The 9776-nt window shown below is 47.8% G+C and overlaps 1 protein-coding gene across 3 annotated transcripts; it reads left to right on the top strand.

The window, feature by feature from the left end:
• The first annotated feature begins 53 nt into the window (after positions 1-53).
• CEP41 (centrosomal protein 41) lies at positions 54-8378 on the top strand. Of its 3 annotated transcripts, NM_001199393.2 has the most exons (11): positions 54-144; positions 610-673; positions 1537-1584; positions 4159-4220; positions 4588-4657; positions 5123-5267; positions 5453-5604; positions 5892-5959; positions 6799-6913; positions 7094-7309; positions 7708-8378. In NM_001199393.2, exons 1-11 carry the CDS (start codon positions 112-114, stop codon positions 7836-7838), a joined length of 1104 nt encoding a protein of 367 aa, NP_001186322.2. In that variant the 5' UTR covers positions 54-111; the 3' UTR covers positions 7839-8378. The 3 variants fall into 3 exon arrangements, with proteins under 3 accessions (NP_001186322.2, XP_015138888.2, XP_015138842.2); XM_015283402.4 differs by lacking the exons at positions 5892-5959; positions 6799-6913 and having other exon boundaries at positions 56-144; positions 7708-7893; XM_015283356.3 differs by lacking the exons at positions 54-144; positions 610-673; positions 1537-1584 and adding an exon at positions 2547-2825 and having other exon boundaries at positions 7708-7893.
• Positions 8379-9776: the final 1398 nt, after the last annotated feature.

Below are 9776 nucleotides of genomic sequence, written 5' to 3'. Positions count from 1 at the left end.
GATTGGCTGAAAGGGCAACGGGCGGCCAATCGGGGCGGGGATTGTTGCGTGGTAGGGGCAGACAGAGCCGGACGGCGGGAGGCGGCGGAGCGTGAGAAGCGTTGTGGGACGATGTCGAGCAGGAGGAGCGTCGGTGACCCCGAGGTGGGCGAGGGGGCGGGGAGGGGATCCCATCAGCGTACGGGCAAGGGAGGAACGCATGGGGTAGCCGTGAGGTAGAGGGGTTGGGGTCCCAGAGGGGGAGGCCTTGGAGTGAGGGCCCTGAGGGTATGGGGGTGGGGGGGACCCTGAGGAGAGGGGAGGCTCTGTGTCCCCTGAGGAGAGGGGAGGCTCTGTGTGGGGAGTAGTCAGGGTTTGGGGGTGTGCTTGGGGCCTGGAGGTGTGGTGTGGGGCGGGGGAGGGGTTCCTGGGGGGTTATGGGGCGGGGAGTGGTGGAATCGGGCCTGTGAGCCCTTTTGGTCCGTTGATACAGAGCTGACGGTTTGTGAGTCTGCCCTGCCGGCAGTCAGGGGGTGTTGCGGGGCTGTTCTGTGCTCTTAAAGCCGTCCCCGTGTCCCCATCGTTTCCCCTTCTCAACCATGCATTGATTCCTCCCCCCTCATCCCGCAGTACTTAACCAGGCGCATCCCTCAGAACCCCCGGTACCAACACATCAAAACCCGCCTCGATACCGGTGAGTGACGCCATCAGTGGGGTTAAAAACTGCCCAGCAGTGGTGGGAGAAGAGCAGAATGATGTTATGCTGAGCATCTCAGCTGCTTTACCCCAATCCTGTGCAGCAGTGTCAGAGCTCGTGTTGTAATTGGGATCCTTGTGATAGCTACTCTATTATTTGCGTCACGTTCTGATATAAGCACTCAGATTGTGCTTATATCTGTAGCTGTGTGTTGGCCTTTCTCCTGTAAGTTAGTATATGGCAAAGATTTAAGTCACAGTAATTATTTGGAGGGTCCCTTTTGAGCTATTTGTACGGTTAAAGTGATTGAATTTTACCTCTTGATGGTGGTGCCCCCAAGGCAATGTTGGGAAAAGGACAGAGCAACCACAGCTGCTCTTGGGGCCGTAGATCAGAAGTGGGATTTGGGTACCAACACTCTGATTTCAGCTCTCTGAGCACGAGGGCTGAACATTCAGACTCGTGTACAGAGTTGCAGGTGATGGCCTTCTGAAGGCAATGATGTTGTCCTCTGAAGACTCATCAGAACAACTTCTGCTTTCGAGCAGAGAGGGATTGGTGTGGAGTTTGTATGTGGTGCCCCATGCTGAAAATCCCATAAAATAAAGCAGTTAGATGCATTCTGCAGAGGGATTTCCTTAGCACTGTGGGTACACACTGAAGATTTGAGCTCTTTTAGTTGTGACTATTTCCAGTGTGTTCCTGCATCCCATACAGGGGCTTTCACCCACAGAGCACTGCCTGTACGTGCAGCAAAGCTTCAGCATGGCCATGTCTTCCTTCTTAAAGTTATTTAAGCTTTAATAGCCATGATGGAAAGCACTGATTTGTAGTAACCTGTTCGGTTGCTGTTGTTACAGGGAGCAGTCTGACAAAATACATTGAGAAGTTGGAGGAAATCAAAAGAAGTGAGTACCTGGAGCGGGGGGCAGGGTGTAACTGTGTGGGTTAGTCCCAAACTGAAGGAGCTCGGAGCAGCAGCACTGAATCCTGAGCCCTCTGCTTGCTCAGAGGTCTCCTCTCTGTCAGTGCCCACAGGAAGAAACTCCATAAACGCACACCAGCAGCATAAACAAATACCATCATTTTCCTACTTTGCTTCTCTCGTGAGCACCTTCCGCTTTTTCATACCACTTGACTGCTTTTTTGGGGGCTATAATTGCTGATTTGGTTGAATCTAACAGCACTGAGGCTTTGGGCTGTTGGAAGCACAGCTGATCCCATCCTTTGCTCTGTGCTCCCACCGAAAAGGAGCTTGTTAAAATTCATGCTGATAAAGCTGAGCTTTTCCTGCTTTATTTCCAGCCATTGTCAGCAGTATTTTCACGCGGAGCCAGCAAAGCTATTAAACCCCTCAGCTGCATTTACCGGTGTGAAAGAAAAATCCCCACAATTAACGAGGGTTAATTAGGATTTTCAGTCTTCAGTTTTCTTTCTTAGTGCAGCGCAGTGAGATGGCAGTGCTCAGTGTGTAAGGGAGGTCACAAACGTGGCACGTAAACGTGTTTGTGTTTGGCTTCATGCAAAATGGCCCTTTGTTGCTGTTTGTTTGCAACACACCACAGATCTTCTGGGAAAGCCGAGAGAGAAACACCCTTATTTTCCAAAATCCTGTGTTGACAGACTAAGATTTCAGGGCCAAACACTGCGTTGCCATCACTGTTTATTTTATCAGCTCTGAGAATCTTGTGTCAGTGTTGTTGGTTTTCAATCTCTGCTGTGAATCTGATTTCTCCTCGGGTAGAACTCTCTTTGTTTCTGGTCCTGGGCTCCGGCAGGAACTTTCCCATTGTGTTGACACTGAATGGGCACCTTGTGTTCCCAGGCGGTTCAGAAACTCCTCTCCCTTGATTTCTCATGGATAGATGACACCGTTTGGGTTCAAGTCTGAATACGTAGCACAGCGAGCTCTCTGTCCCTGTGTAATGTGAGAGAGTGGGGCTTTATCCCCCGAGCCTGCAGTGGAATCAAAAATAAGATAGCTGGGAGCACGATCATTATCCTTTGGAGGAGCGACTTGAGGAGAGACGCCACGTCTCTTCCCTTCTCTGTGCTTCAGCACTGGAGGAACTTTCCATATCCCACAGAACATTTGCAGCCTGAAGCACAATGTCTGAAAATCCAAACGGAGCTCCCAGGGCAGAACCAGGTATGTGGCATTGCTTTTGTAGGCAGGAGCAGCTCTTCTTCTGCACTCTCTGGTGATGGCTGAGGTCCTTCTTCAGGCGTTCAGCTGTGTTTGTTCCAGGTCAGGATTAGTGCTGGAAACTGTTGGGTGCTAAAGGCAAGAGCTGGGCCATAAAAGCTTATTCTAGGGTAAAGACCCCTTAACTGAGACTGGCAGAAAACACCCAGTTTTGCACAGTGGTTGCAGTTAAAGCACTGCTGTCACATACATGTGTTACACCGTAAGTTTTGCTGCTTTTAGTTCTCCTTCTAAATCGAAATCACTTCTTGCTGTTCCCATGACCTGTGTTTTGTGCTGGGCAGGTGCTGTCTAAGAGAGAATCTCTGCTGTTGTCTCAAAGTTACAGAGCTGATGCTTGAAACCAAGGAGTCCTACAGGAGCTCTGAGCATCGCTTTCAGCTCTTTGACTTTCTGAAACCTGCTGGATTCTGTTTGCTGGAAAAGAATCAGCCTGCTTCTGTGGGAATGGGATGGGAATCTCACACAGAGAGTCCCCATAAGGGAAGTGTTGCAGTTGTTCTTCATACAGCAGTTAAAGGGATGAGGATTGGAGCCCTCCTCCCCCATCTCCCTGCAGCTTATCGAGGGAAGTTCAGCAGATGGTGGGATTTAGAGCTGCTTAACTGGATTGGATGAAGGTTCTGTGCTGCATTATTAGCTCCTCTTAGTCGGAGAGAGGCCAGCCAGGTGTATCCCCCAACAGTTATTGAAGATACTGAAAAAAAATGCAAAGGATTTTACTTATTTCCAAATGGAAATCTGTGATGTGAAGGGTAGAGCCTCATAAGCAAGGAGGAAGGGAAAGGAGGAGCACGCAGAGCGCTCAGGCTTCCATCCCTGTCACCACTGAGCTCCATCATCTTTGCTCTGCTTGCTTGCCAGTCATTCCAATGGGGTTTTCTCATCCTCTAAGCTTTGTCTTCAGGCTTAAGATTTAATTAGTCCCATCTCTCTGCAGCAATTATGTCTGCTTCGAGCTGGCATCTGCAGCAATCTGTTCCGTTTCCTGCCTTAAACCCCTTGGTGTTGGTTGCTCACTTTGTGTTGAATTCCAGTTCTTGTGATATATTAATTGTCAGTGTGAGAAAACCTGGAGTGTCTCAATCAGTCAGATTGGACACAGATATCTAATATTAGAGCTTCGTGTTTCCAAAAAAGCTTAGAGCATGGGTGTATCTCAGCCTCGTTCTGCAGGGATCTGCAAAGTAACTGAGGCAGTGCCTTCCCCTGCTATGTGCAAGAGCTGAGAATTGGTTTGAGGTGTGTTGACCCTCTTCTGTTTTGTTTTTTGAAGATTACAGGTACAGAAAGGACGAGCTGTTTAAAAGACTGAAAGTGACTACTTTTGCCCAACTGGTACGTATGGATCTTCTCTCTTCTGCTCGTTGTCCTTGCTTTACCCAAAGCCTTCCCCGTGGTTATGTAGCCTCAGGCAGTAGGTAATTCTTTTCTAATGAGGCTGTTCTGCAGCTTCTTTTCCTGCTTTGTCCTGAAGCAGAGTATTGTCTCTTTTTGTTACAACTTTTGTTTAATAAATGGCTCTTGCACTGCAAATCTCTCTCAAATATACACCCATGTTTGACCCCTAAGCCCAGTGGAAAGTAGGCTGAGTCAAAGATACGTGTGCTTGAGGATTATTTTTCTTTAAGGTGATCCCTGCTGTCTTTCACCAATAGCTGTGTATGTGTATCAAGGCTTTGTGGCTTGCTTTTGTTCCCTGCAGGTTGTTCAGGTTGCTTCTCTGTCTGATGAAACCTTAGAAGTGACGAATGAGGAGATCCACAAGCTGGAAGGTAACGATATTTATTGTGAGCACAGAGAGATGGAGCTGTAGATTGCTGTCATACATTAAAACTGTGCCCTGGCAGACATAGCAAGCCTTTTAATTGGGGGGAAACAACCCCATCTGCAGCCATTCTGCTCTGGGATGCGTAACTCCTAAAGCAGAAATGCTCTCAAGAAGGAAAGTCGTCACACTGTGAAGTTTTAGTGCAGTAACCCAATATATAACGTACGTCAAGAATGAGAAGAGCTGTTACATTTCTGCTCAATTCCTAAAAAGGAGATCTTCAGCTCTCAGAAATCACGTGGCTCTTACTCCTTTTTGACATGGGGCTCTCAGTAAGTCCTCCTTGTAAGAGAATGAGGATGAGGCTGTCGCTGAGATGCACTTCCTTTCATAAAATAGAGCCCAGGCTCAAAACCTGCTTGTCCATTTCCTGCAGCACTGTCATCTTTCTGCCCTGTTCTCTCCCCAGGTGGCAATTCTCCTGCTTCAGACGCAGATGCTGAGCTCACAGCGGGGACAAATGGCAAAGGGAGCCCCAATGGGACACCCCCCAGTCCTGTCCTGTTCATAAACAACACCGGAGCTGGAGAATCGTATCGGTCCACACTGCAGAGGTGCCTGATAACAACACAAAACCAACTGTTTCTCATGGCTGATAACCGTTTTCTTATCAGCTGCTAAAACATAAATGAACTATTGGGAAAACTGGGAGGGGGGAAAAAGCATTCTGTCATGGTTAAGAGGTACAGAAGTGTTCAGAGGGAGCATTTACATCACAACGTCTGCTTTCCTCTTACAGTTTGATAAGCGGTGTCGGTGAATTGGATATAGAAAAGGACACTCATAAGAAAGCAGACACCCAGGCGAAGGATACTCCTTATCCTGACTGCCCCTTCCTGCTGTTAGACGTACGAGACCGCGATGCTTACGACCAGTGTCACATAGTTGGAGGTGAGGAGCCTGGAATCCCAGCCTGGTGTCAGCTGGGGGCTTATACCGAGCTGTGTGTTGTTCTGGTGGGCTTTGCTTGGATGCTTTCTGCACTCATCCACTCATCCATCCTACCTGGAAAGGGATGAGGGAATGGGGCTGATATGAATCCCTTATTCACTGAGTTTCCAATCTGTTTTCTATATCTATTATTCTTACAACCCCCTGTCAGCTGTGTTGCAGATTGTGATGTTGGTGTTCAGCCACAGTCTGATTTCTTTTTTCTCTTTTTTTCCCCCCCTCTGCAGCTTATTCTTATCCTATTGCAATGCTGTCTAGAGCCATGAATCCATATACAAACAGTATTCTGGAATATGTATCCTTTATATATAGTGCTGGAATCAACAGCAGTGGGGAAAAAACAACTGGTGGCATGTTGGCAAGGGCTTCCAAAACCAATTCCAAAACCAATTATTCTGACCAGGACGGTGTTTAGCCACCCAAATCCTGGGATTTCAAGGAGGGTGGAAGGGGAAACTCCTTTCTGCTGGCTTTGATTACATGGTGGGGCTCTGCTGCAGCCATCAGATTCTGAGTTTTAGTTCCTCAGAGCAGGAACCTCTTGGTGTCAGTGGGAGCTGAATGAATTTGGTGATTCCTGGGATTGGATTTGCCTTCCAGCGGCCTCAGCCATATCCATTGGGCAGCTGTCTCTCGCTGTTGCTCAATCAGTGGGCTTCAAATCAAATCCTTTGGCTTCCTCCCAGCACCTTGATGAGGATTGTCTTTTCTCAGGAGGACAGAAAGAGGATTATTAGCCGGGATTAGATTGATCATTTCCCAACTTGTTAGTGTGGGAGGGCTCCAGGGAAGAGGGGAGGTTGTCAACAAATTGTTTCTAGCTGGTTGTTGCTAACCAGTCTTCAGATCAGTGGTGAAATATATGCTCACAGAGGGGATCAGGCTGTGCCCTTCCAGTGCCTGGCAAGCTTCAGCTGCTGAGAAATCAGCTTCTGAAACATTGAAGGGAAGGCATTCCTATCCAATAGTTGGAAATCACATATGGAGTCTATCTCCAGCTTCATTCTGAAATGTATTAAGTCTCAATCAGCAGTTGGACTGGATGGTATTGGAGGTCTCTTCCAACCTTGGAGATTCTATGGTTTTAAGTCACCACAAATTGACAGATACACCCTTAGCTCTTCCACCCATCAGAAAAATGCCCATGGAAAGATTATAATTCTGTACGACGACGACGAGCGGCTCGCCAGCCAGGCTGCCACCACCATGTGTGAGAGGGGCTTTGAGAACTTGTTCATGTTGTCTGGAGGTCAGTGGGGATGGACAGGACAGCGGGGGGGAGTGAGCTCAGTAGGACCCAAGTGAGCTCAGTGGGTTTTGTGTGAGCTGGAGGTGGGAAAGAGATGGTCGGATCCATCGTGTGATGGTGAAATCACTGCTCCCATGTTGGATGGCAGTCATTAATAACACATGGTCTGTATATCTCCAGGGCTCAAGGTGCTTGCACAGAAGGTCCCGGAAGGACTCATCACCGGCTCGCTCCCCATTTCCTGCCAGGTGGCAGCTCCCACAGGGTCTGCCCGAAAAAAGCCTGTTCCCAAAGTGCCACCCACGCGTGCTGAGAGCAAATGGAGGTACTCTGCAGAAGATCTGCAGAAGATTAAGTACTACCTCGAAGAGGAGCAGCTTCCTTCAGACACTGCCAGTAAGAATCCAAGACAGATGCCATGCAGCATTCCCCTGCTTTGCTGTATTCTTGCAGTGAGATGGCTGGAAAAGGGGAGAGGTTTATTTCCAAACTGTGCTGTTCCCAAAGAACCGAAATCTTATATGGCTGCATGATCCTGGTTCTGCTGGGGCAGACATATACCATGCTGCCTGCTGTGTTGAATGCCTTTAGGTTTTCTTGGTGGTGAGCTGGTTTTGCAAGTTCTTAAGCTGTGCAGAACAAAAAGCCTGAGTGAAACTGCCCAGAACCCCCCATGGAATTACTGAAGGGTCTATAAGATTAGAGCTAGGACAATAACGAGGGGCAGCAAACCATTGGTATGTCATCGTTCTCCATCCCACAGCTTCAAATTGTTTCCAATCCTTTTCCTTCAGGTCGCCTTAGCCGTGGCTCTTCGGGACGTGATTCCAAAGCAACAACAGCACGGAGCAGCCCCAGCCTCCCCAGCACAGCGGGATCCCGCATGCTCAGCAGGAGCAGCATCCAGAACAGGCCATGGAAATAAGCAGCTGTGTCTCCTTCCACTGAATAAATGAGCGTCCAGGTTCTGGGAACCCTGAGCAGTGCAGCCCTGTTTGTCATTTTAGGAATTCACGGAGGAAAGCGGTGGTGATGTATAAATGGCAGCTTGGGTAAGGCTGGGGAGACGGAAGGGTTGATGTGATGTCTTGTAGGAGCAGTGTCACGTTGGCCAAGTGACCTTCAGGACAGGTTTTTGTAGGGGAGGGGGGAAAACTGGTAGTGAAGCCTGTGACCAAGTAGCAATGGATCTGAAAGACCTGCAGTTCAGACTAAGGAATTGTGTCTGTAGCAAACCTTCCTCTGTGCTGGGCTCAGAGCTGCAGGCTGTGCTAACAGTGAGAAGAAATTGATCAGAAAATTGTGAGCAGAAACCGTGGCGTTCTGTGGCAGGGATGGACATTCAGCAAATTGCCAAAATGGTGGAGAGAGAGGATTCCAAATCTCTCTTTTTTTTTTTTTTATTTATGTTAACGAGCAGAAGTGTTTGTAATAAAGATGTTTTGGGAAATAACGACCAGCGTGGCGCAGTAGCGTGATAGTTGTCTTTAATTATGGATGATTTATGAAGTGGTTCTGTATTTCTGAAGGTGAGTCAGAGGGGTTGAGGTTTATTCCTATGTATACCCTTCCCCACGTGTTTTGGAGTAGTTTCTTTAAGATTAGGGTGGCTGAAGGGGGATATCTTCTATTCCCCTTACATCAGAGACCCGAAAATAACCCTAAAAATGAATCTGGTAACTGAACAGGATGTGGAGATTGCATGAAAGCTTTCATCTCATCAGTGCTTGCACTGTGCCAGTGTTGGCTGGGGTACCTGATACTCTGAAACTCATCAGTGACAAAGCAGATGCAGGGTATGGAACATCACAACCAACTTTACCTACATTGTATCCCTGTGAAAGAAAGGAAGAGGTACAATGAACAGCTTTTGTGCCTTTGGACTGCTCTGTTCAGAGTCACTCATTGTAGTATCAAATACAGGAGGAGGACCACCAAACTTAGCTCTGAGTCTTACATCAGAAATGCTCACTGAAGTGATATTTCTGCAGCCAGGAACTGGAAGGCTCATTCTGTTCACCTCATGTCTTACACCTCCAGAGGGAGCGTGTATGTATGTACTGAAGTGTGTAGTGCAAGGCCTGGTCAGGTATTGACACACAAAGAAAAAGTACAGCGAGGCTGTGTCTTATTTCTACCTGTAGGAAGATGAATGCATCTCACTGTCTTACAAGCAGGATATCCACCTTGGATATGTCATGGAAATGCCACGTTTAGCTTTGAACGCTGGGGTATGATGGGGCTCACACCCATGCCTATTTCAATCTCCATGTCCTGAGCTGTCTGCCTCTTGCTGTTCTGTATGGTACGTCGCTGTGAAATAAAAGTATTGAACCAGCTGCCATCTCCAGCTTGCTTCAGATGGTGGCTTGCCTCCCTTGGCTGGTTGGTTGGTTAGTACCATTTGTGGGATAATGTAGCTGAAGCTTAGTGTGCACTTGAGAGCACCAGGATATTATTTATGTTCCTTTTGGTCCCACTAGTGTGAGGGTGGAGGAGCTATTTCACCCTATTGAGCACAAGGAGCATGTTACACATGCATCCAGCTGAAAATGATGAGAGTCAGGGTTGTGTGTGCTGCTTTAAATCAAGTCCTGATTTTGCTGTCTTGGTTGGAGAAGGAGCTGAGAACCCAACTGCTTTGATCTGTGTGAAAACCTTCCAAAATAGGGGGAAAAAACTGTTTGTGCTGTTTAGGATCCTTCTAATCCAGGGCAACAAATGCACTCTCCAGTCACCCTGCCATCTTGATGAGTTTCTGTGGGTGGTTGGTTGTTTTTTTTTGGACTTTTGACCTGGTATTGTTTGGAAAGAATGAATAAACTCTATCTGGAAGTCTCAATAGGTCAACACACAGTACTTT

Source organism: Gallus gallus, chromosome 1 (genome assembly GCF_016699485.2).
Source record: "Gallus gallus isolate bGalGal1 chromosome 1, bGalGal1.mat.broiler.GRCg7b, whole genome shotgun sequence".
NCBI lineage: Eukaryota > Metazoa > Chordata > Aves > Galliformes > Phasianidae > Gallus > Gallus gallus.
This window is presented reverse-complemented; position numbering and strand designations above follow the sequence as displayed.

Excerpts from the sequence above, each read along its gene's own strand:
- CEP41 (NM_001199393.2), top strand. The coding sequence starts at position 112 with ATGTCGAGCAGGAGGAGCGTCGGTGACCCCGAG. Across the intron at positions 4,221-4,587 it reads TGACTACTTTTGCCCAACTG|GTTGTTCAGGTTGCTTCTCT; the intron begins GTACGTATGGAT and ends TGTTCCCTGCAG. Across the intron at positions 4,658-5,122 it reads GGAGATCCACAAGCTGGAAG|GTGGCAATTCTCCTGCTTCA; the intron begins GTAACGATATTT and ends TTCTCTCCCCAG.